General features: G+C 35.9%; 1 protein-coding gene across 6 annotated transcripts in view; it reads left to right on the forward strand.

Annotated features, from left to right (window-relative positions):
* Positions 1-27,010, forward strand: part of RPAP2 (RNA polymerase II associated protein 2) — a 102,139-nt gene that overhangs the window by 26,624 nt on the left and 48,505 nt on the right. For 4 of the 6 annotated variants that reach the window (XR_002824480.1, XM_023733433.1, XM_023733434.1 and 1 more), the window contains 6 exons: positions 1,046-1,081; positions 1,592-1,645; positions 3,073-4,000; positions 6,135-6,217; positions 9,211-9,291; positions 24,887-24,955. Coding sequence is in view for 5 of the 6 variants with exons in the window: in XM_023733433.1 (XP_023589201.1) it covers positions 1,046-1,081; positions 1,592-1,645; positions 3,073-4,000; positions 6,135-6,217; positions 9,211-9,291; positions 24,887-24,955 (1,251 nt within the window). In the remaining variant the exon portion in view is untranslated. The remainder of the gene's footprint in view (positions 1-1,045; positions 1,082-1,591; positions 1,646-3,072; positions 4,001-6,134; positions 6,218-9,210; positions 9,292-24,886; positions 24,956-27,010) is intronic. The other 2 variants (XM_023733435.1, XM_004378788.3) reach the window with 1 other exon arrangement.

Consider the following 27,010-nt stretch of genomic DNA (forward strand, 5'->3'; position numbering starts at 1 on the left):
GTCAGTTTTCTCACTCCATTTGGTGCTTGGCTGAGTTCTTTATCTCTTCATTTGATGTTTTAGGGTTTCAGGATTGTTGTATTCTCTGTTCGGCTTAGTTTTTTAGATCTTTGCTGTGGAGGGACGGCGTGGTGCTTCTGCCTAGAGTGCCATTTTGCCGGAACTCCTTGACTTTTTTTTTAAATGAAAGTTGATACAGTATTCTGACCTTTAATGCAGCTCCATTTTGCCCTTTAAATGAGATTTATCATCGTTGCCTTAGCTTCTCTTTTTGCTATCTTTAGAAGATGAGTTTTCTGAGTCACATCAGAAGTGTTTTACAGTTTTCCTGTCCCTTTGGATTTGTTTCCTGTTACGTTTGTTTGTCTTTATATTTGGCTTGTAAGGGCTTTTTCCTTCCCCTTTTTTTACATCCATGATGCCCAGCCAAATGTGATTTTTGGTATTGTATAGCAAAATTCTTCTTAGGGTTAAATAAATCACCTGATCTACATAGTTCAAATTCATACTACAATATAACTGTTTTCTCAGAAATTAGAGTAAAAATTGTTACTGTCCATGTAAGGGAAATAGATGAGAGTTATGAGACATAATCTCTACTCTCAAGGAGCTTATAGTCTAGTTGAGAAACCAGAGTTAAATATATGAAGCTAAAACATTTAGATAATAGTTCTAGTAGTATACTCCATAGAAGAGTACATAATATATATTAGTATACAGACAGTGATGACTCTGGAATTTAGAGAAAGGAGTGATCACTTCAGTCCAGGTTAGTCAAGGAAAACTTTATTAGGCTGATAGAATTTGAACTTAGTCTTGAAATATGAGTGATTTTTTAATTAGAGAAGACTAATTTAGGCTTTTTGGTGAGTTTCACAATATTTTGTCCTTTAATTTTTTTCATTAAAAAAAAATCTTTATATGAACTATTCTTTTTTAATTATACTTTCTATTCTGTGTAGGTATAGTGAACACTTGCAAGTGTTTGACATGTCAGTTGCTATATCTCTGCCTTCAGTTTTCTACTTCTGTGTTTTTGTCACAGGTATCCTGATTTTCAGCTGCTGAAAGAAGGACAAAGGTATGGTTGAATCAGTATCACTTATCTTCTGTAAATTCATATTAGTAGAAACGTTAGGAGTAAACCAGGTGACATGAGCTCTTGGGCTTCCTGTGCTGATGCATTATGTAAATATTCCATTCTGATCTACACAAAGAAATATTTGGCCTGTTTAGGTTTTTCTTTTGTGATGGTAAGATGATGTGTTTGATCTGTATGATGTATTGTACAGCTGTTCCTACTGAGGATCTCTAATTGAACCTGTTGAAATATGACACAAACACAACTTCCATCTGAGATACTGTGGTTCTTTGTCAACCAGATTGTGCCAGTTACATCTGTTGAAAGGTTTTTAGATCTTATTTTATTAGGATTTCAAGATATTAATGTATCAGTTATTTAATTATTTGAAAGAGTGTCTAAAGCATTAATAGAAATTCCAAATTGTAATTGTTTTTTCTCCAAAACTCTCCTCATGGTTTTGCATGCCCAGCTATAACCATCTCTCAAAACATGTCTTTTCACTCCCAGAATGAAATTCCCTGGTTATCGGTCACCACCTTTATTACATGGAATTGAGCACAAGTGAGAGAGATTTATTTATTGAGTCATATCTTTAATTTATAGTTTCAAAGTAATATAGAAAAATGTAACTGCCTTAAAATTCCATCTTTAATAGAAAGTACGAAATACATGAAAATTGAATTGTTCTAACTTGTATGAAATTATGCTTACTTTTCTATATAGTCCCATGGCTATATAGGCTAGATTTTAACTAAAAAAAATGTTTAATACTGAACAGACTTGTCATCCTTTCTCCGTTCCCATCCACAACCTGGAGCCCTGGTGGCGTAGTGGTTAAGAGCTTGGCCGCTAACCAAAATGTCAGCAGTTTGAATCCACCAACTGCTCCTTGGAAACTCTATGGGGCAGTTCTGCTCTGTCCTATAGGGTCACTCTGAGTTGGAATCGACTCGACAGCAATGGGGTTTTTTAATCCACAACCTTGTTTTCAACTCTTATTTATTTATTTATTTATATTTTCCCCGCAGCATGTTTCTTGACCCAGAATCCTTCTCGACCAATCTTTTATCTGAATGTGGGTTTGTCTGAAGGCAGCCGCTCACCTATCCTTCTCTGTGTCAAGTTTGTATTGGCAAAGCTTCTTTGTGCCTTCACTGTTTCATAATTTTTAATCTTTTTCAAACCTACCCAGAAAATGGAAGGAACATTGTCCAGAGGAAAGCTGTTGTCTTTTATTGTTAGCATTCTGTTATAACTCTGGGTTTTCAAATTTAAATATCTTTCATTGATGATTGTTGATTTGCCAACTTTATTTCACCCTATGACTTTCTGTGTTTTTTACTCTGTCTTTGAAATCTTCCGTATGATCAAAACCAAAAACTAAACCCGTTGCCATCAGGTTGATTCTGACTTATAGCGACCCTCTAGGACGGAGTAGAGCTGCCCCACAGGGTTTCCAGGGAGTGGCTGGTGGATTTGAACTGCCAGCCTTTTGGTTGGCAACCGAACTCTTAAACACTACGCCACCAGGGACTGTCAGTGAAAACTGGAAAATGTTTACCCATCTCTTTTTATGTTTTTATCTTTCTAAGCAGGGTTCTTGTAATATATTTTTCGGGAAATCAGTATTAAAATTTTCAAAAGAAAATTACAGATTATGTACAACAGTCACGAGAAAGGAATAGGCAAAAGTCAAAATAATTCAGCAGGATGGAGTTATCAAATGTTTCTTTTTTCTTTTTGCTGTACTCCTTTTATAAATTTTAAATGGTTAGAAAAAAAGTTAAGAGAAGATGATGAAAGGAGACCTGTATCAAATATATACTCACTGTAGAGAAATTATAACCTTTTGAAATTTATGTATCAAAGCCTATTAACAAGGCTTTGCATAGGAGATAAAATGTCTGCTTTGAAAGTTACAAAGTGTAAGTACTGTGGGAAACTTTGCTTTCTTTTTGTAGTTATTTTGTTTCTTTTTCCTTCTACAGTGGGCATTCTGGAGAAGAAGTACAGTTACGTAGTCAGGCCATTAAAATGTCAGATATTGAAAATCCTGGCCATTCTGAAAAACAGTATGAATCTAGTTCTTCTAGCACTCGTAGTGATAGTAGCAGTGATAATGAGCAAGACTTTGTTTCCTCCATTCTTCCAGGAAACAAACCAAATGCAGCGGGTATAAGTCCACAGCTGCACAAAAAAAGCATAATGAGAAAGAAAGCTGGTCACAAAGTTAACCCCAAACACAACGACAAAGAACAGGCAATAGTAGATGTCGCTGAGCGGTTAGACAATTGCAGATTAGATAGTCAGGAGAAAGCTGCTGCTTGTGTCCTTCCTTCACAGAATGTAAATGCTCAGATTTCGTCAAACAATCCTTTGCAAGAAAAATTAAAAGCCTCTGAAAATAAATACAGTAGCTCAGAAGTAACTCTAGTAGGCATAAGTAAGAAAAGTGCAGAACATTTTAAAAGGAAATTTGCCAAATCAAACCAAGTTTCTAGGTCAGCGTCTAGTTCAGTGCAGGTTTCTCCTGAAGTTGCAAAGACAAACTTACTTAAAGTCCTGAAGGAGACTTTGATTGAGTGGAAGACAGAGGAAACTTTGAGATTTTTGTATGGTCAGAATTATGCTTCTGTGTGTCTGAAACCCCCTTCAGTCTGTTTGATTGAAGCAGAAGAACTTGATGAAGATGACTTAAATTCTGACCCAGTCAGTCATCCTCTTGTCTTGAGGGAATCTCAGAACAGTTTGGATGAGGCTTTGCCTTTCAGAGGTTCAGATACAGCCATCAATCCATTGCCAAGTTATGAGAACTTGAAAAAAGAAACTGAAACATTAAATCTAAGGATCAGGGAATTTTATAGAGGTCGATATGTTTTGAATGAAGAATCCAGCATGTCACAAGACTCGGAGGAGGTATGTTTTCATGATAAGTTTTTCCGTGATGCTAACATTCAGAAAACTCACCATGGCAAATCTTGGAGCAGAAGAACATTGTAGAGATAACTGTTAAATTTCAGAAGGTTACTTTAGTCATTCTATCTTAATTTAAAATTCTACCTCCAGTATTGGCATTACTATTTTCCAAATAAGTTGACGTTTGCCCTTGGTAAATTTTCATAAACATGTAACATTTTTCTCTAATGTAGAAATAGCCTAGAAAGGTGAGGCAGATTTTTCTTGAAAACTTAGTTTTTCAAGTCAGCTCTGTGAAGAGGCTTGCCTTTTCTTTGTTGGTATGTATTTTTTCAAATTTCTACATGGAGTGTGTTTCCCTCCCCCCGCCCCCACCGTCACCCCTCTATAGAACTGTATACAGTGGAATAGACTTATTAGTTGACTAGTAAAATATTTATCTGAGTAATATTTGGGAAACATGCCCATTTAAAATATAGATGAAAATAATATGGTAAAGGAGACTTACTGGAAATAATGGATATAGGAGAGCATAGAAAGAGCACATTCAGATAGATTTAGGTTTGAATCTGCTCTGTCACTTCCTAGCTGTATGAAAAGTTATTTAAAGTTTCTTGAGTCTTTTTGCTTATTTGTAAATGGGAATATTAATGATTTCCCTTTCAAAATTGTTATGAGTTTTAAAGATGATTTATGTAAAGCATTTATTACAGTGTCTGACATATAATTGGTATATGTAAATCAGAAAACCAGTTAATCAGTAAATAGTAGTTAAATGCAGAGACTGAATTTATGCAACTGAGATGTAGGGAGGATTTCTTAGTATTTCTTTTACCCATTTTTGGTTGATGTGGTGTACTGTCTGAAAATGAACTCATCTGCCATGAAAAGAAGTTATTTTAAACGATGATAACTTCACTATCTGGATTCCCTGGGGGTTGATTTCTATGGTTGAATGTTTTCAATTTTGATCATATTGTCTTGTTTTACTATGTGCCAAAAATTGTATATAAAAAAGTCACAGAGATAATTTGAGACCCAGGATGATGCTGTCTTCCTCTAGAATGGATTTGTATTTGCTTCTGGCTAGCGATTTGTAGCAGTCCGAAATCACCTGAATCTAATCAGGGATTAAGATGATTTGAAGTTGGGCATCAGTCCTTGTAAGAGCAAGTCTATTTTCTATCCATTCTTACTGTCAGAGCATGGTCCTTCTAGGTCCTGGTCTCAAGCCTGGGGTGGTTTGCTGGTACTCCCTTCTTGGCATGCCCCAAACTCTAAAAAAGTTTTTTAGTAGAAGAACTCTGCTCAGGTTCTCAGTATCTCAGTTGCTTTTTCTGGAATTGGTCAATACTTTCTGTGGAATTACTTCTCCAGGATCTCCGCCCATAATTTTTCACTGCCCTTTTAGCTCTCTGGAGCCCTGGTGGCGCAGTGGTTAAGAGTTCAGAACCGACTCTATGGCACACAACAACAACAACATACAAATATAAGGGGTTACCCAAACCGAAAACCCACCACCATTGAGTCGATTCCAACTCAGCAACCCTATAGGTCAGAGTAGAACTGCCCCATAGGGTTTCCAAGTAGCGACTGGTGGATTCGAACTGCCGGCCTTTCAGTTAGCGGCCCAGCTCTTAACCATCACAGAAAGTCCTTCTGTATACATTTACTCACTTAGTAAAGGAGCATTCCTGTTACCAATTCTGACTCATAGAGACCCTATAGGACAGAGTAGAACTGCCCTTAGGGTTTCCAAGGCTGTAAATCTTTATGGAAGCAGCCTGCCACATCTTTCTCCCATGGAGCAGCTGGTGAGTTCCAGCTGCTGACCTTTTAGTTAGCAGCAGCCAAGAGCTTAACCATTACACCACCAGGGCTCCAAAAGGAGCATTTGTATCCCTGTTTTACATATGAAAAAACTCACTCCTGAAGAGAGCAAATAATTCAGTTTTAAGTTCACAACAGCCTAATGACTGAGCTGATACTCAGACCTTCTGATTTTTAAGTCTAGTTCTTTCTCTACTGTGCAACAGTTGTAAACTTTTGGGTTTTAATGTTGATTGTTCTTACTGACCAGTGAAAGAATGTAAAATTTTGTTTCTGTTTTGTTTTGTTTAAAAATTTCATTTAGCGTAATCTCACCTTTCCACTGATGGATTCAAGTTCTCAGAACCAGATTAGAAAACGCATCGTACTTGAAAAATTGAGTAAAGTGTAAGTATGTAATTGTCACTCCAATTTTGTAATATTTTTAAATTAATTTGAGATTATGAGCTCATAATTTCTATGTATTATCCTTGAATTTTGAACATTTAAAAAAATAATGTGGTAGTTCACATTGATATCTTCACCTGATAATTTAGGTTTTTACAATATCTTGTTAAGGCAGTATTGAAAGGAAGTCCAGTGTAGAAGACACCAAACCAAAAAAACCAAACCCATTTCCGTCGAGTCGATTCCAACTCATAGGAGTAGAACTGCCCCATAGTGTTTCCAAGGAGTGCCTGGTGGATTCGAACTGCCGACCTTTTGGTTAGCAGCCATAGCACTTAACCACTATGCCATCAGTGTTTCCGTAGAAGACACAGAGGCCCATAATAAAGAGGAAGGTTGAGATTATGGGAGTGAGGCAGCCAAACTGTCTCACTCCCACTTAATCCAGTGAAGTCAGGGAAAAATATCACAGTTAGACCCATTTAACTACTGATTTGTGGTAAATGTGTCACATCAGTTTGACATTTGAATGTGTGACTTTATAAGGTTTTAACGGTCTGTTAAGTAACTCTGCATACATACTCATAGAACCATTTAACGTTCAGCAGCTGAGCTTTTGTTCAACTCTGCTTTTCATTTTAACTTTTAGCTTCCCGTGGTGGAAACTCCTGTTCTTGTAATTAGCTCAGTCATAAATGACATTTTAAAATTGCTGTTTTGGTTTCTCTTTCAAAAGGTACATGAAAATCTTTTTCCAGAGATCTGAGGGTTGTCTTGAACTTTCAACTTGAATTTTCTTCCTTTTTTTAACAGAAAAGATGGAGAGGTGTTTTTTTAATTTGTTGTTTAAGGTGTGCATATGGAGAAATCTTAATTTTGTAGCAGTTTGAAAATAAGAAAAACACATATTTCCTGGAAGCCATTATATTTTGAGCAGCCCAGATATAAAACATTAGCAGTGATATACTAAGTGATGTGATTATTTTACTTTAAAATACGTATTTCTAACCAAAACTTGAAATCATTTTGATTGGCTTTGTATCTTGATTTGAACTGTTACAAAAGATGAATTGATAGGAAGAATTTACTCCTCTAAAATTTACATTTAGAATAAATATTTAAATTAATATTTATTGAGCATGTATGCCAGGCTCTTCATATATAACAGATCTGTATTAGTTTTGCCTTTATCTGGCCTCATACTTGTAAGTTTGTTTCTGTTAAAAATTAGCTTAGAAAACAGTAGAAGTCACCATCTATCTGATTCATAGGAAAGAAGATATCAACCCTTTAGTTTTAAAAGTTGGGATGGATTGTCAGTACTAGTGTATAATCAGTACATAGGGCTTTAAGTGGAAATAGTTCTCTAGACTTTTAAATTTAAGCGGTTTACAAAGGCATAGGCATGTCATTGAAGGAGTTCTATTCCTGTTGAATTTTGGTTGTAGCAGCATACCAGATGGAACCCTGCTAGAAGACCAAATATTGATATTGGCACAAGAACTGAATTTGAGAAGAAGTGGAATGGCTTAGAGAAAAGGAAGAACTGAAAACAATAACAATTATAATAGCATAGGGCTTTTTTTTTTTAAATGAAAGCAGTTGGGTTTTTTCCTTACTATAAAACTAATACCTGGTTATAAAAGTGTTTATATTTTTTGATTTATTTGGTTTATGATTTGAACAGGCATTTTTTACATTATTGGAGAAAATTAAATACGGGTTAGGTATTAGACGATATTAAAGAATTATTGTTAATTTAAGTAGATATGATAATCTTATTATGGCTATAAGAAAATGTCTTTGTATTTAGAGATAAATATAGAAATATTGAAGTGTCAAATGACACAGTATCAGAGATTTACTTTAAAATGTTACTGCAAAAAATAAATAGAAGAAAGGTAAAATGAAGTAAATGTGACAAAATATTGGGAGATTTAATCTGGGTATAGATATATGGGATTATTATTACTATTCTCTCTACTCTGGAGCATGTTTGAAACTTTCAAAATAAAGCTTTGAAAAAATAATACGTGCTTATTGCAGAAGATTTAGGCAATACAAAATGGTATGAAAAAGGAAGAAGTGAAAATCACCTGTAATCACACCCTCAGTGATAATTACTATTAATATTTTGATGTTTATTTCTGTCACATATGATATATATATAATGTATGTATATTCATTCCTTTTGGTTCCTTCTGTTATAGGAAAAACCTAGAATGAAAGAAATATGGTTGCTATATAATATGTATCATATACAATAACATTATATAATAGATACCATTTTATAAAAGTGAGACAGTACTCTATATGCAATTTTCACTTAACATTTATCATGAATACCTTTCCACATTAAAAAATACAGATGTATATTATTGTTTTAAAGGTTTTATTATATTCCGTTATATGAGTATACCATAATTTATGTAACCAATCATCTGTTGTGGACGTTTCTAATTTTTTACTACTAAAAATATTTCTGCAGCAAGCATCTTTTTTGTGTTTATCTGATTTATTCCTTAGATAAATTTTTATCATGGTAAAACTATTGGGTCAAAGAATATCCACCACATTTAAAATCTGAATAGATATTGTCAAATTGCTCTCTAGAAATGTACCAATTTTCGCATCACCAGCTTGGACCATTTTGGGGGCAGTTCTTCTGGCTTGTATTTTCTTCCTCTTGTTCTAATATCTGAAAGTAAAGAGATAAGAAAAATTAGAGACATGATAGTAGCGAAAATAATTTTTTTGTATTTCAGTGCTTATCACTCTTTAACATAGACAAAAAGGGGAATGTGGAGTTACTAAAAGATTTTTCATTATGACTTCTCACCACTCGTAACCTAGCTTAACTGTTTGTTTAAAATCATGACTACCTCTACCTAAGTGCCATTATTATCACAGAAAATTCAGATTTAGACGTGACCAAAAAATATATCTGTATCATTAAATCATATTTTAAATGAAATGTAATTTTTTATTTTCAGATTGCCTGGACTTTTGGGACCTCTTCAGATTACGTTAGGAGATATTTACACACAACTTAAAAATCTTGTCCGAACTTTCAGGTTAGTATTAAATATAACAATTTTCTTCTTGATTATTTTGACTTTATGGAATTGCCTTGCAGAATCCATAGATAAACTAAAGCACGAAGAAAGTTAAGTAATTTATCTTCAGGGTCTTAGATCTAAATACAGTGTTCCATTTTCCCCTCAGCTAAACGACATTGTTTCTATCATCTGTTAAATTCAACCCCTAACTTACTCAAATCTTGATGTATTTAAGCTTTGGATAGTTTATTTATGGCATAACCTAACATTAAGAAGGAAAAATAATATTAGTGACACAAAGGTGGTTAGTCAGTAACATCTTGGGTTTTAGTGGATGAGTATATACCGTATTATCAGATGACCAGCACTGTGCTAGTAGGCGCTGCGGTCAGTACAAAAGAAGCGTGATGCCCACACTCAATGAGGAACTTTCCTTCAGAAAATAAGGTGAACATAGTGCACAGTATAAGACATTAGGTGATTTAGTATTGAATTGTGTAGAACAGACTTGAAGTGCTACAGAAGTACAAAGAAAGGGAGAATAGAGAACTGATATCACTTGAAGTTGGAATTTTCTAAAACTATGAAGGAAGAAATATTCGACTAGGCTAAGACTAGATTCTCTACACCAAGAAGCATAGGGTTAGGCTTCTAAATACCTTATTAGTAGACATGTACCAAATAGACATTTTGGTGAATGCCAGATGACCAAATATTTGCCTGAGGCTAAAGCCAGATAGAACCAACATAAAATGAACTTCTGAGGTAGAAGAATCAACTCCTCCAAAAGATTAATATTATTATAGTTTATTGTTGCTAATCGTAGTATTCAGATTTTAAAAGTTTAAAATTATAGTACACGAACTGTACATTTATAATACCAAATATGTATTCACTTTCAACTGGGATGTTTAAAAATATCACCTTTTGTGTACCACAGAGTAGTTGAGGAGAAAGTTTTTCAATAATGTGTTTATTAGAAGGAACTTTGTATTTAGGATTCATAGCTTAGGCAAATCTCAACAATTCTTCAACTACAGGAAAGAATCTTTTTTAAAATTTTATTGTTAGAAAAGGATCATTTTTAATACTTTATGTTTAAATATTTAGCCTCCATAAGACTCAAAGCTATAGTAATTGTCTTCTTAAAACATTTTTATAAAGTGTTTTATTGTGAAGTTTGACTGTTAAGAATAAAATGTGTTTGGGGTAACCCATTTTTATCTTAACAGTTTTGTCTAACACTTCGTTATTTTCATTAGAGATTATATTTGGATGAGTGCATATATGTTATTTATATAATTTAGAAAATTTTCCTCCTTATGAAATTTTGAGATAACATTCTGCTTTTAATTCATCATCATAAGATGTGAAGAATTCCCCAATAGGGCTTTTTCTTAAAAGATTTATGAAAGTAAATAACTACAATTTAAATATAGTGCATAAAGATTTTCTTTAATGTTATGAATCCTACTTCTTAATACAGTTCTACAAAGATTTGAATTATGATAAAATATAATGTATTACTCTACCCTGTATTATTGTGTAAATTTTATTAAAGATTTTTGTTTCTAAGATATAATGTTCTTGAGAAAGTAATCTGCTGAATTAATATTTATTAACTGTCAATCTATTTTTTAAATGATTGAAAATTCTTTCTACTTGGTTTTATACATAAAATTAACAGTTTTCACAAGGATCGTTAATTATTTTAGCACTTTATTCTTCAGCTGACATAGAACAAGCACATAAGACAGTTTCCCTCCATTTCATGTAGGATACTTATCTGTATTTGAAAGTGAATGTTCAGGTAATAATAAATATGAATGATGTGATTGTTCAAATTATTGAGATTCTTACACTAATTAGATGTTATGGAAACCTGTGTCAGAAATGATGCACAGATCGGCCTAGGCTTTTGGAAGTTTGTACTAACTAAATGCTTTGCCAAATAGAGGGTTTGGGCCAAATATCAAGGTCAAAGGTGAACTTCTCTGCCTCTCTACTAGTGATGAAGAAAAGCACATTTGTATTTTAATTGCTCTATCTTATCAAATAACCATGCAACCAAAGAGAAAAAAAAAAAAGTTTTTAACAACTGTCTACACTGATGATAAAGTTTGAATAGGTGTACACAAGGTAGAAACACTGAAGTTTAGGATTTGTTCAGGATTTATCAGGTAGTAAACGTTATACTAACAGGAAATTTAGCTGAGGAAAAATAAAGACCAGGTGCTACTCTGTTTTCATTGATTCTTAAAGGACCTGCCATTCAGCTTCTTGTGAACAATGTTTATTTAATCATTCTCAGCAAACTGGTATATCACCGAAGACATATTAGAAGATGTGTTAGAATAAGATCTTATTTTACTCCGATCTTGAACCACAAATATGAATTTTGTACTTCATTTTTCTCACATTCATTTAGAAGGTGAACTAGCAGTTTTCACTGGAGGTTTTTCTTTTTTTTTTAATCACCTGATTTAATTTTTTAGACTGTATTTTCTAGAACCATTTTTCGGTAGAACTAATTGAATGTATTATTAAAATTATTCTGATATTCTCAGGACTTATTTAGAAACCCATAGGAAGGAAATGTTAGGCTATACCAAGCCTTCTAATCAAAGGCAGCAGTTCGCAAATGTGAGGGCTGATTGGAATCACCTGAGGAACTTTAAAAATAAATTGATGCCTACATCCCACTCCCCAACTCATGAAGATCTGATTTAATTGGTCTGGCCCATGGCCTTCAGGAATCAGGTTTTTTAATGCTCTCCAGGTGACTTTAATGGGCAGTCAAAGCTGAGAATCCACTGTTTGGGGACATAATACAACAAAGTAATTTAGAGACTAGCACCTCACTGACCATCCAAGTCCTTGATTCTCCTGCTTCCTTCTGCAGCCAGTCAATAATTTTTAGAAAAGATAAAAGTGAAATTTCTATTATAGTGTTTTTTCCCAGTTTGTTTTATTTTTTCCCTCTACTTCTAAGGACCTCTCTATATTTTTCCACCATAGGCCACAATTAAAACTGTCTCTATTAAGTAGTGGCTAATTTGGTTTCCTTTTCTTTTATTATTAATTACTAAAAAAAATACATTTACTGCCAGTGAGAACTTTTATTCAGCACTTTGGTAACTGATGTTACGATACCAAGTTATTATAACTTCACTCAAAATAAACAATGTTTGAGTTAAATTGTAAACTTTATTGTGTGTGAATATGCTTTTTCCTTTAGGGTTATTGTGTCATCTGAATTATATTTAAAAACTGGAGGATTACCCCATCACTACTTTCATATGCTGTAGGGATTTAGGTATTTCACATTGGAAACCACTGTCCAATCAGTTATTTTTGATCTTTTGAAGCAGCCCTGGTATTGATCCATATCAATACATATACTCAACACTGTGTAGTATTCACTGTGTGCCAGGTTGAGCTTGGCACTTTACGTATACAGGTAGTCCCCTGACTTGCGATGTATTTGAGTTATGATTAACTGCACTTACGACTGTCTGTGGATTTTTTTTGTTTTTTTGTTGGTACATCTTATTGTTAGCAATATGTACTACATACAGCGTTGCAGCACATAATTTGCTGATGTTATCATTCTCAGATACTCACTTGCAGATGTTCAATGTTATGATTTACTGTTCAAAACACTGCCTTATAACAGTGGTCTACAGTGAAGTCGGTGTCAGGAGCCGTAACAGATGGAAAGCTGGGCAGTATTCAACGCTGGTGACATACAGCAATTGAACTGCACACGCGTCCAACAGCCCGTTCGACTCTGGCTTCATTGTTACAACACTGATGCCGACTTCATTGTAGACCAGGCCGGTAGCATGACTTTATTCAGTGTTTTGTACCATCAGAAGCATCAGTTGTTAATTTGAAATCAAGTTATTCCAACCCTGAAAGACAAATAAAGATCAAATTTATAAGGTAGTGATAATAAAAGGCAATACTGTATTTTTACATAAATAACACGCACCTTGTTTGCCAACCACTCCCTGCCTCCACGAGGTATTTTTTGTAAATACACTATGCTAATTTTTTTTTACAGCAATATGTTTAAAAAAAAAAAATTGGCATAGCAGTGCTTCTGAAATACCTTGCAGGGGAGGGAGTGGTTGGCAAGCAAACATGAAGGTGCGTTGTTATTTGCATAAAATACAATAATAATGAAAATTTTTAAAAAGAGGTATTCAACTTATGTCAGAACTGACTTAAAACGGAGTCATCGGAATGGAACCTCGTCATAAGTCGGGGACTACTTGTATTATCTCATTGAATTTCAAAAAATAGTGATATTATCCTCATTTTACAGATGAGGGGTGAGAAAGTTTAAGTAACCTCTCAAAACACACAACTAGTAGTTGGATTTTGACAGCAAGTCTGTCTGTACCTGGAGCCCGTGCTTTTTTGCCACATTATGTTGCCTCTCCTCTGGGTAGGTGAAAAGGTTATTGATCAGTCATAAAAGACAGTATGGATTCAGATTTTTAAAATGGTTTGCTCATGTTTCAAAGAAAGGCTTAAGTCCTTTGCTTTGATACAGGTCAGTGTCCGTGTATTTAACTTTCCATCTGGTCACTTGGTTACTAAACTAGATAATCAAAACTTCTTTGAAACCAGAAATCTGTAGTAGCTTTTAAAAAAACCGTAACAGTTGTATCTTTTGTAACTATTACTATATTGAAGATTGTCAGTCTGTTCTACCAAATTTTTAAATATTTAGATTTAGTATAACTCTTTTATAAATAAATTTTCTTCAACGAAACATCAGTTTGTCCTTTAGCACATATTAACAAAAGAAGAGGAATAACAACTTTATTACATTAAATTGAGCTTTGGAGTAAGAATGAAGGGATGTGGGACTTATCCCACCTGTTTTGTTAGATGAAGCTAGACTGTGATTTAACCAGGACCTTATACTTCTTAGTAAACCCACGGCTACTAATTCCCAGGCTACTGTTTTCCCTCCATCACCACCCCCAACCCCACAGCACATTGCCTTTCTTTTATACCACCCTTTTTCTATAATATGTAAGTTTTTCATAGGAGAATGAGTTTACTCAGCGAATACTTATCAAGTTTCTGCTCTGTGCCAGACCCTGTACAGGCACTGGGATATAATCCCTGCCTTCATTACTAGATGGTAATCCCTTACCATCTATTGCGGAAGATATTAAGTAGCTATATTAAATAGCTGTAAGTATGATAAATTAAATTTATCATACAGGGAGTTATGGAAGCCTATAACAGGGAATTAACCTTGTCAGGTGGGGAAGGCATTGGTATCATTAGGGACAACCTCCCAGAGGTAATGGTAATGACACTAAAGCTGAGACATGAAGGATGAATATTGATGTCATTTGAATTATATTGTTTCTCCCAGTCTCTGAAATGGCAGCCTCACTGATGTAGTAGTCCAAACATTTGTCTAGTTCATGTACCAAAGTAACATCTGATACTTCATGTGCTTAGAAGGATATAGCACATAGAGAATCAGTAGTCTCACCAGATCAAAACACAGGATCCCAGACTCAGATTCTCTGTTGGGAGAAAATGAAAGACCCAGTGGGCATAACAGAGTTGTTATAAAAGGTTTGGCAAGAAATCTACCATTGTAATTACCATAGTAATTAATACCAAAGATGTAAAAAATATATATAGTCATTGCATTTAATCAGCTCTCTGGACCCTAAGTAAGAATTTCACTGAAGAGGGTTCTATTACCTATGAAACCAAGCCTTCTTGGACACCTTAGATAGCCAAGACGAGAGGCACAGTGTTCTTCAGTTCGGAACTGCGGATATAGGGAGACTTTCAAATGTCCTTTTCCTTTTATATTTATAAACTATCATTATCTTTTTCTGTCATTCCTATTATCTAAATGTAAGTCTTTTTCAGTTTTCTGCATTATTTACATTAAATTAAAAACAAAGCCCAGATGAAATGATGTCTGAGATTTACTTCAGAATTACCCAGATTAGAGGTGGTGGTGACTAGGGAGTTGTATAGCTGAAACAAGACTGGCCAAGAGTTGATAATTTACAAAGCTGTGTGATGAGTAATTGGGAGTTTAATTTGAAATTTTAATAAAAAGTTTGGGGAAAATAAGCCAAAACATTATGCGTTACTTCAGTAGATATTATAAACTAAATTCCAAAAATCTTGACGTTTATGAGGTAAATTACCTTTGAAAATCTCGAGACATTGCTATTTAGTTCCCGTAAAATGTCAAAGTCTATAGCTTTAGTAAAAATTGCTTACATTATCCTTGCTGCTTTTTAGAAAAGTATCAGTTGCTTAGAGTACAGAATGACCTCTGGTAAGGTAACTGGCTTGGGGTCTTCAGATCTGACAGGGTAGCTTCAGCAGTTGTGTGACTATTTGTAAGGCTAGAACTTCTGGTGAAGCCTCTGAAAAAATGCCATGTTGATGACAGTGATTAGTGTTGAGAGATTTTTTTCAATCAATACTGACAGTGAGAAAGAGTTGATATAAATAACCGTATCTTTCTCTTTGAAATGACAGTCAATAATAGGAGCTTGTACAACAGTGATTCTCAAGCCAGTTGAGCATCAGAAGTAACCTGGGGAGCTTTTAAGAACTACAGATGCCTGACTCCACCCCTAGAGATTGAGTGTCATTTGGTGAGGGTTGGGCCCAGACATTAGTATGTTTTAAAAGCTCCCCAGATGATTCTAATGTGCAGCCAGAGTTGAGAGTCTATTTTAGAACCTAAACATAAGCAGCTTTTTCAGCTCTTTAAAGAATCTTTCCCCAGTGAATACAGCTGTCATTTCCACTGAATGGCATTGCAGTCATTTATCTGGAATGTTACATTGATTTACTTGTCATAGTGGTAGCTGCTTTGTAATGACTCACTGTCATCAGTGTTGAATCAAGATTTTTTTCCAAAGTGTATTTGAATTCAAATTATATTTTGACATGAAGTCCTTTTTAAATTTCATCAGTGATAAATCAAAATATTTTTCTAAATCTATTGAATTTGAAATTATATTTTTGAAACTGGGTTTCTTAAATGTTTTCTATCAAATATTACTATTTTGTTTTTTGAATTATCACTCAGACAATAATAAATATTCACTTAGCAGCTGAACTGCAAATTATTTTGCCTCAGCAAAAGAAAAAATATGAGAGCAAGTAAACTTTGCTATTCTGCCATGAGAAATACTTTGAAGTGAAAGCAAAGACCTTATCTCTTTTATTTGCATTTTCCCCAGTGCCTGGAACAGTGGTATTAAAGATGCCCTCAGTACAGTTTTTGCTGAAAGAGTGAATCAGTTTATGAAATCTTAAATCTGTTTTCCCCACACGTCTGTCAGTTTGTCATGCTGTGGTGGTTTGTGTGTTGCTGTGATGCTGGAAACTATGCCACCAGTGTTTCAAATACCAGTAGGGCAACCCATGGTGGACAGATTTCAGCAGAGCTTTCAGACTAAGACTAGGAAGAAGGACCTGGCAGACTACTTCTGAAAAAATTGGCCAGTGACAACCTTATGAATAGCAGCAGAACATTGTCTGGTATAATGCGAGAAGATGAGCCCCTCAGGTTGCAACGCACTGAAAGTAAGACTGGGGAGGAGCTACTTCCTGAAAGTAAGGTCGACCTTAATGACAGGGATGGAGTTAAGCTTTTGGAACCTTCATTTACTGATGTGGCATGACAAAATAAGAAGAAACAGCTGCAAACATCTGTTGATTATCGGAACATGGAATGTACAAAGTATGAATCTAGGAGAATTGGAAGACGTCAGAAATGAAGTGGACTACGTAAAGATTGATATCGTAGGCATTAGTGAGCTGAAATGGACCAGAATTGGCCATTCTGAATCAGATAATCATATGGTCTACTATGCCAGGAAAGACAAAGAGGAATGGAGTCACATTCATCATCAAAAAGAATATTTCAGGATCTATCCTGAAGTACAACGCTGTCAGTGATAGAATAATATCCGTACGCCTACAAGGAAGACGACTTAATACGGCTATTATTCAAATTTACACACCAACCACTGATGCCAAAGATGAGGAAATTGAAGATATCTACCAACTTCTGCAGTCTGAAATTGATCAAACATGCAATCAAGATGCATTGATAATTACTGGTGATTGGAATGCAAAAGTTGGAAACAAAGAAGGATCAGTAATTGGAAAATATGGCCTTGGTGATAGAAAAGATGCTGGAGATCTCATGATAGAATTTTGCAAGACTAACGACTACTTCATTGCAAATACCTTTTTTCAACAACATAAATGGCGACCATACAGAACAGACCTCGCTGGATGGAGTACACAGGAATCAAATCAACTACATCTGTGAAAAGAGAAGATGGAGAAGCTCAATATCATCAGTCAGAACAAGGCCAGGGGCCAACTGAGGAAGAGACCATCAATTGCTTATGTGCAAGTTCCATTTGAAGCTGAATAATATTAGCGCAAGTCCACAGAGCCAAAACACGACCTTGAGTATATTCTACCTGAATTTAGAGACCATCTCAAGAATAGATTGACACATTGAACACTAATGACCGAAGACCAGATGAGTAGTGGAATGACATCATACATGAAGAAAGCAAAAGATCATTAAAAAGACAGGAAAGAAAGAAAAAACCAAAATGGATGTCAGAAGAGACTGTGAAACTTGCTCTTGAATGTAAAGCAGCTAAAGCGAATGGAAGAAATGATGAAGTAAAAAAGCTGAACAGGCGGTTTCAAAGGGCAGCTCAAGAAGACAAAGTAAAGTATTATAATGACATGTGCAAAGACTTGGAGTTAGAAAACCAAAAGGGAAGAACACGTTTGGCATTTTTCCAGCTGAAAGAACTGAAGAAAAAATTCAAGCCTCGAGTTGCAGTATTGAAGGATTCTACAGGGAAAATATTGAATGACGCAGAAAGCATCAAAAGAAGATGGAAAGAATACACAGAGTCATTATACCAAAAATAACTGGTCGACATTCAACCATTTCAGGAGGTAGCATATGATCAAGAACCGATGGTGCTGAAGGAAGAAGTCCAAGTTGGACTGAAGTCATTGGCGAAAAACAAGGCTCTAGGAATTGGCAGATTACCAATGGAGATTTTTCAACAAATGGATGCAACACTGGAAGCGCTCACTCATCTACGCCAAGAAATCTGGAAGACAGATATCCGGTCAGCAGACTGGAAGAGATCCATATCTGTGCCCATTCCAAAGAAAGGTGAGGCAACCAAATGCAGAAATTATCGAACAATATCATTAATATCACACACAAGCAAAATTTTGCTGAAGATCATGCAAAAGTGGTTGCAGCAGTACATTGACAGGGAGCTGTCAGATTCAGAAAACGAAATAGAAAAGGGAGATCATTGCTAATGTCAGATGGATCTTGGCTGAAAGCAGAGAATACCAGAAAGATGTTTACCTGTGTTTTATTGACTATGCAAAAGCATTCGACTATGTGGATCATAACAAATTATGCATAACATCGTTAAGAATGGGATTCCAGAACACTTTATTGTGCTCATGTGGAACCTGTATATAGACCAGGAGGCAGTCATTTGAACAGAACAAGGAGATACTGCATGGTTTAAAGTCAGGAAAGGTGTGTGTCAGGGTTGTATCCTTTCACCATACTTTATTCTGTTTATATGCTGAGCAAATCCAAGAAGCTGGACTATATGAAGAAGAATGTGGCATCAGGATTGGAGGAGGACTCATTAACAACCTGTGATATGCAGATGACACAGTCTTGCTTGCTGAAACTGAAGAGGACTTGAACCACTTACTGATGAAGATCAAAGACTGCCGCCTTCAGTGTGAATTGTACCTCAACATAAAGAAAACAGAAATCCTCACAACTGGACCAATAAGCAACATCATGATAAACGGAGAAAAAATTGAAATTGTCAAGGATTTCATTTTACTTGGCTCCACAATCAACATCCATGGAAGCAGCAGTCAAGAAATCAGATGACGCATTGCATTGGGCAAATCTGCAAAAGACCTCTTTAAGGTGTTAAACAGCAAAGATGTCACTTTGGGGACTAAGGTGCACCTGACCCAAGCCATGATATTTTCGATCTCCTCATATGCATGTGAAAGTTGGACAATGAATAAGGAAGAATGTGGAAGACTCAAGAAGAGTTGATGCCTTTGAATTATGGTGTTGGCGAAGAATATTGAAGATACTGTGGACTGCTGGAAGAACAAACATCTGTCTTGGAAGACGTACAACCAGAATGCTCCTTAGAAGCAAGGATGGTGAGACTTCTTCTCATACTTTGGACGTGTTATCAGGAGGGATCGGTCCCTGGAGAAGGACATCATGCTTGGTAAAGTAGAGGGTCGGCGAAAAAGAGGATGACCCTCGAGATGGATTGACATAGTGGCTGCAACAGTGGGCTCAAGCATAACGATTGTGAGGATGGGGCAAGACTGGGCAGTGTTTCGTTCTGTTGCATGTAGGGTCCCTATGAATTGGAACCGACTCAACGGCACGTAACAACAACAAGTCTGTTTTATCTCTGAGAGATTTGAGTACAATATAAAAGGAAGTTCTGTTTAATTGTTTTTGCATTTTTTTCTTACATGCTTATCCTTTTTTTTACCTGTTTTGTATGAGATTCTGTTCTTGTTGCTATAGGTACAGCAGTGAATAAAAGAGACAAAGATCTCTCACCTTATGAAACTTACACTCTTATATGTATGTATATTTAAAAATAGTGGTGATAATGCCCCTTATTCCATTCCCCTCTTTTTCTCCCCAAAAGCGTGGAAAGGGAAAGGGGATGGTATTGAGGAGAGAGGAAAACTTCACTGAGAGGGTGCCATTTGTGTAAAGATCTAAAAAGAGGTGAGGGAGCAAGCACTGTTGCTGTCTGTGGAAATATTTATCAGGCAGAGGGAATGGGAGGTGCAAAGGCTCTGAAGCAGGAGCCGGCCCAGTTTGTTCACAAAATACTGAGGATGCGGTGAGGCTGCAATAATGAGCAGAGGCAGGAGTAGAAAGATAGGATCAGAGAGAAGAACTGGGCTTGAGATGAGTATGATACAAATTGTGTAGGCCTTGTAACCATAGTAATTTTTTTTTTTTTTACTTTTACTGTGACATGGAGAGTAACTGATGAGTTCTGAACAGTGAAATGACCTAATCGGACATACATTTTAACAGCAGTACTGGCTGCTGAGTTGAGAATTACAATAGATGGCAAAGGCAGGGAGACCAGTTGGGAGGCTGTTTTGGTAACCTAAGCAAGAAATGGCATGGACCAAGATGAAAACAGTGAAGGTAATAAGAAGAATCAGATTCTAGACATATTTTGAAGGTGGAACCGTCAAGATTTGAGGACTGATTGGCCATGTGGTATGAAAAGAGTCAAGGTTAACCACAAGATTTTTGGCCTGAGCAATTGATTCTAGAAGGTTACGGTAGGCATTTACTAAGATGAGGATACCTGCAGGAGGACCAGGTTTTGGGGGGAAGATGAGGAGCTCAGTTTTGGTTGTTGTAAGTTTTGAGATTCCTATCAGACATTCAAGTGGAGATGTCAAGTAGACAATTAGATATAGAAGCCTGGAATTCAAGGACAAGGTTCAGGCTGGAGATAGAAATTTGATAGTTGTCAGCACATTTGTTGTTAGGGGCCATCAAGTCGGTTCTGACCCATAGCAACCATATGTACAACAGAATGAAACACCACCTAGTCCTGTGCCATCCTCACAATCGTTGCTACGTTTGAGCCCATTGTAGCTATCTAATATTTAAAGCTATGAGATTGGATGACATCACCAAGGGAATGAGTGTATATAGAGGAGAGAAGAGATCCAAGGACAGAGCCCTGGGACCCTCCAGTATTAAGAGGTCTGAGAAGAAGAGTAGGAGGAACCAGCAGAGGAGACTTGAAGAAGGAGTGCCAGTGAGCGGGGTGGGGGTGGGGGGGAAACCAGGTAAGTGGGAACCAGAGGAAAAAAGTGTTCCAAGGAGAAGGGAGTGATCAACTGTGGCAAACGCAGCTGACAGATTAAGATGATAATGGAGGAGTGTCAGCTGGATTTGGCAACATGGAGATCTTTTGTATATTAATCCTCTCAAGAACCCTATACTCCTATTTTACAAAATTAAAAAAAAAAAAGTTTTAGAGAACTTGTTAAAGGTAAAACACTAGTAAGTGACAGATCTAGGAATTGAACCCATATCTATCTGTCTTTTTAACTGCTATACTATATACTTCCTTTTTACATCATCTTGATTTTGTTTTTTGAAAAATATTTTAAAGTATGGGGAAAACTACAGATTAATATAGCGAAAATACAGTATCCTCTGCTCAGGACTAATTTTAATGTTTTCTAATATTTAATTCAGATGTTCATTTTTAAATAAGAGAAACAAAGTATTACAGATTTATTCATTCACACAAATATGAGTTGAATGCCTGCTGACTACCAGACACTTGTTCTGGGCACTTGGTAGATAATAGTGAAGAACACAATGATTCCTGCCCTCAGGTAGGGGAAAACAGGTAATGAACAATAATTGCATGTTAATAAAATGCTAAGTGCTATGAAAAAAGAAAAATATATAGCAGGGTAAGAAAATCAGGAGTATCTGGCTGGGAAATGGGGGGTAGGATGTACTTTTTAATAGGATGGTCTGATAGGCTGTATTGAGAAGGTGACCTTTGAGCAAAGACTTGAAGCAAGTAAGGAAGTTAGCCTTTCTGATATCTGGGGGAAGATTGTTTTGGGTAGCAGGAATAGCCAATGCAAAGTCCCTAAGATGTGAAGTTCCCATTGTTCCTTTTCCCAATCCATTCTTCTCCTTCCCTCCCCAGAGCAACTGATAACCGTGAATTTAATGTGTATCCTTGCAATATGTTTGTATACTTTTACTACATACATATGTATCCATAAACAATATTTAGTATTATCTGTTCTTAATTTGAAGGAGCCCTGGTGGTGCAATGGTTAAGCACTCAGCTGCTAACCAAAAGGTCAGCAGTTTGAACCCAGCAGCTGCTCCAGGGGAGAAAGATGTGGCAGTCTGCTTCTGTAAAGATTATAGCCTTGAAAGCCCTATATAGGGTCTTTATGAGTTGAAATTGACTCAATGGCAATGGGTTTTGGTTCTTAATTTATATAAATAATGTCATACCATACTTGTTTCTTTCATTCAAAATTATGAGTGAAATATATAAATCTAGTTCATTCATTTTTAACAGCTATTTAGTATTTTCTTATGAATATGTCACAATTTATTATTATTTTTTTTGCTATTACAAGTAGTGTTGCATTAACTATCCTCACACAGATCTTGTTTTGCATAAGTGAGAGGAGTTTTTTATGCTTTATACCTAGAAGTGGAATAGTTGAACTATTCAGGTGTATTTTTGACTTTATTAGATATTGCCAAATTATTGTTCAATTGCTTATATTAACAGCATGTGAAAAGTACTGTTTCTTCATGTCCTCATCAATCCTTGGTATTGTCTTTCGTTTTTGTCAGTCTAATAGAGTGAAAATCTTGTTTTTGTATTAATTTCCCAGATTACTAGTGAAATTGTGCACCACCAGGGCTCCAAGTAAAATTGAGCTCCTTTTCAAATGTTTATTGGCCATTCATCTTTGCTCCTCTATAAATTGCCTGCCCATATCCTTTGTGCATTTATCTGTTTGGTTGTTTTTTTCTTATTGATTTATATCATTTTGTTTGGAGTGATCTTTCTAAATGCTTTCTGAGAAATTAAAAGTGACTACAAAGTATTTTGTTACCAAGAAAAAAAAAAACACCAAACCTGTTGCCATCGAGTCGATTCTGACTCATAGCGACCCTATAGGACAGAGTAGAACTGCCGCATAGGGTTTCTTAGGAGCAGCTGGTGGATTTGAACTGCCGACCTTTTGGTTAGCAGCTGAACTCTTAACCATTACGCCACCAGGGACCCTTTTGTTACCATCCCCTGCTAAATAATAGAATTTACTTCCAATTTTTTTTAAAACTAAGTTGTATCGAATAAAGATCTTTTCTTACAGTTTTGTGAGTCAGTTCTTATTCTGTTAAGTTGTGGATTATGACATCCCTAATTTTTATTGTTAGTTGCCCTCGAGTCACCTCCAATTCATGGCGACCTTATGTATAACAGAATGAAATATCGCCCAGTCCTGTACCATCTTCATAATCATTAGTATATTTGAGTCCATTGTTGTGGCTGTTGTGTCAGTACACCTCACTGAGGGTTTCCCTCATTTTTGCTGATCTCTACCTTACCAAACATGGGGTCCTTCTCTAGCGATTGGTCTTTCCTGATGACGTGTCTAAGTTGAGCGAGCCGAAGTTTTGCCATCTGTACTTCTAAGGAGCATTGTGGTTGTATTTCTTCAAAGACTGATTTGCTCATTTTTCTGTCATTCTGTGTATATTCCTGGGTGATAAAAGCGGTTAACTTGCTTGGCTGCTAACTGAAAGGTTAGAGGTTTGAAGCCATCCAGAGTCACCTTGGAAGAAAGGCGTGACAATCTGCTTTGGAAAAATCAGCCATTGAAAACCCTATGGAACACAGTTGTACTCTGATACATATGGTGTCGCCATGAGTCAGAATCGACTCAGCAGTGGCTGGTTAACTGGTTTATTCCTTAGTTACCTGCTGCCGATCTGGCCCAAGGTAGAAAGGTACAAAAGATGAAGTAAAATCAAAATCAGAAATTGCTTGCCTGGTTAGCTTTAATAAAAAAATTTTTTTGGAAAAGTAGAAAATATGGTTACAAGAATATATATGTATATATACCTTTTTTGGATGACTCAGGTGTGCCTGCCCAAAGCCATGATCTTTTCCGTAGCCTCATATGCATGCAAAAGCTGGATAATGTAAAAGAAGGACAGAAGAAGAATTGATGTGTCTGAATTGTGGTGTTGGCAAAAAATATTGAATATGCCGTGGACTGCCAGAAGAACAAATAAATCAGTCTTAGAAGAAGTACAACCAGAATGCTCCTTAGAAATGATGGCAAGACTTTGACTCACTTACTTTGGAAGCCTCATCAGGAAAGACCAATCACGAGAAAACGGCCTCATATTTGGTAAAGTAGAGGGTCGGTGAAAATGAGGAAAACCCTCAATGAGGTGGATTGACATGATAGCCACAACAGTGGACTCAAACATGTCTACGATCATATTGGTGGCTCAGGCCTGGGCAATGTTTCATTCTGTTATATGTAAGATTACCATGAGTCACAGCCAACTCAACGGCAACTAACAACTACATATATACATTTATTTTTATATTTATTATAGATTTTTGATAAACCATCCATTCTAAGTTCCCACATTGTTCTTGTATTCTCATCTTGTCTAATAATAGTATAGTTGTAAACATTAAAAAGTGGGGCTGGAACACTTCCTTTTGAGATGGTCATTGTCAGATACTAAATATCGAGCCATATTATTATACTAGTGACTATTTCCTGTCATAAATAACAAGTATAAAAAAAAGTACTTCTTTGATACATGATGTCATAAATCTGATTTTATCTAGAAATAGAAGATTTACTTATTTAAGTATTAGAATCCTTTAGTAAATTTGGTCTTCCTGTCTTTCAGATTAACAAATAGAAATATTATACACAAATCTGCTGAGTGGACCTTAATTGCTATGGTGTTGCTATCGTTGTAAGTACTCTTTCAGATTTTAACTCTAAATACTAAACATGAAGAATTTTGACTAGGAAACTGACTGATTTTTAAAGCTATCTTGGAAAATTTTGTACCTCTGTCTTCTGCCTCACTTTCCTACATGATGAGAATAAATTTCATGTCAAATGATATAGCATATTTTGGTAAGCTGTAATCATTATCTTTATAATTTTTCCATTTTTCCTTCTGAGGGCCTGTTCTTTGCAATTACTGTTTGTTATCTTTTGAATGAAAAGAGTAACCTCATGTGGGAGATCATGTTTGGAATAGTCCTTCAATTTTATTTTTAAAAGAGCATTTTGTTAACCTCAGACAGGCCTCATTATTCTATGTCTGTATTTTTACCAACATGTTTAATGCTATTTCATTTTTCAACATATTTTATCATTAATAGCATCAGAAAAGTTCTATTTTCCAAATTAATGTACGTTTTTAAAATCAAACATTTAAAAAGAATGAAAGTGTATGCTTACTACACAACATATATAGAGCATTTAATACTCATTTACCTTTTAAAAAATCACTAGTGGTTTTTAAGTCTGCCCTGCAGTAATGCTAAACCATAATTGAAGCCCGTAGGACATTGAATACTTACCAGACACTCACAGGTCAAGAAGTGTTATGAGCCAACCTCATAACATCTCCATCCCCGCTTTCCCTTTCTTTGATATTACTTCAGTCTGACATGTTATTCTGCCTTTACTGTCCGAAGGAAGGCTGTGTTGGGAGGCATTAGAATAGGCTTCGGTGAGCCAGCATCTGTGTCACCCAACCAGATACAACTCACATGATTCATTAAATCAGAACACAGAAAATAACTTTACTTGAATGCCATGATACAAATTTTTTATCAACCATAAGAACAAATCTTTTGTCGTTTCTACTATTCAGTGTTCCAGTTGAATTGGTAATTTGTGAAACAGATCTTATTAATTTTTTAGAAAGTTCTTTTCAGGCTATGACATATCCAACAAGGTTCTGATCTCTAAAACTTATGGAAAACTTCAACACCTCAGCCACAAAAAGACAAACAGTCCAATTGAAAAATGGACAAAGGACATGACCAGACACTTCACCAAAGAAGACGTTCAGGCAGCTAACAAACACACAAAGAAATGCTCGTAGTCATTAGCCATTAGAGAGATGCAAATCAAAACTACAGTGAGATACCATCTCACCCCAGCGGTAATGACACTGATCAAAAAACAGAAAATAACAAATGTTAGTGAGGTTGTGGGGAGATTGGAGCTCTTATACTCTGCTGGTGAAAATGTAAAATGGTAGAACCACTATGGAAAATGGTATGGCGTTTCCTTAAAAAGCTAGAAATAGAAATACCATACAATCCAGCAATTCCACTCCTAGGTGTATATCCTACAGAAATAAGGGCTGTGATGTGAAGAGACATATGCATACCCATGTTCATGGCAGCATTATTCACAATAGCAAAAAGTTGGAAACAACGTAAGTGCCCATCAGTGCATGAATAGATAAACAAAGTGTGGTACATATGCACAATAGAATACTACGAAACGATAAGAATAGCGACAAATCCACGAAACGTCTCATGACATGGATGAATTTGGAGGAGATTATGCTGCATGAAATAAGTCAGTCACCAAAGGGCAAATATTGTATGAGACCACTATGATGAAAAAAAGGTTTACACACAGAAAAAAAAATTCTTTGATGGTTACTAGGGATGGGAGGGGGAGGGAGGGAAATTACTGGCTAGATAGAAGACACGTGTTAATATTGGTGACGGGAAAGGCAATACACAATATGGGAGACGTCAGTATAACATGACCAAGGCAAAGGAAGACACCAAGAGGAACACGAGAATAAAGGGCAACTGTGGTAATTACAGAAACCCTGGTGGCGTAGTAGTTAAGAGCTGTAGCTGCTAACCAAAAGGTCGGCAGTTCGAATCCACCAGGTGCTCCTTAGAAACCATATGGGGGCAGTTCTACTCTGTCCTGTAGGGTTGCTATGAGCTGGAATGACCTGACAGCAATGGGTTTGGTTTTTTGG

Source organism: Trichechus manatus, unplaced genomic scaffold (assembly GCF_000243295.1).
Source record: "Trichechus manatus latirostris isolate Lorelei unplaced genomic scaffold, TriManLat1.0 scaffold00058, whole genome shotgun sequence".
Lineage (NCBI taxonomy): Eukaryota > Metazoa > Chordata > Mammalia > Sirenia > Trichechidae > Trichechus > Trichechus manatus.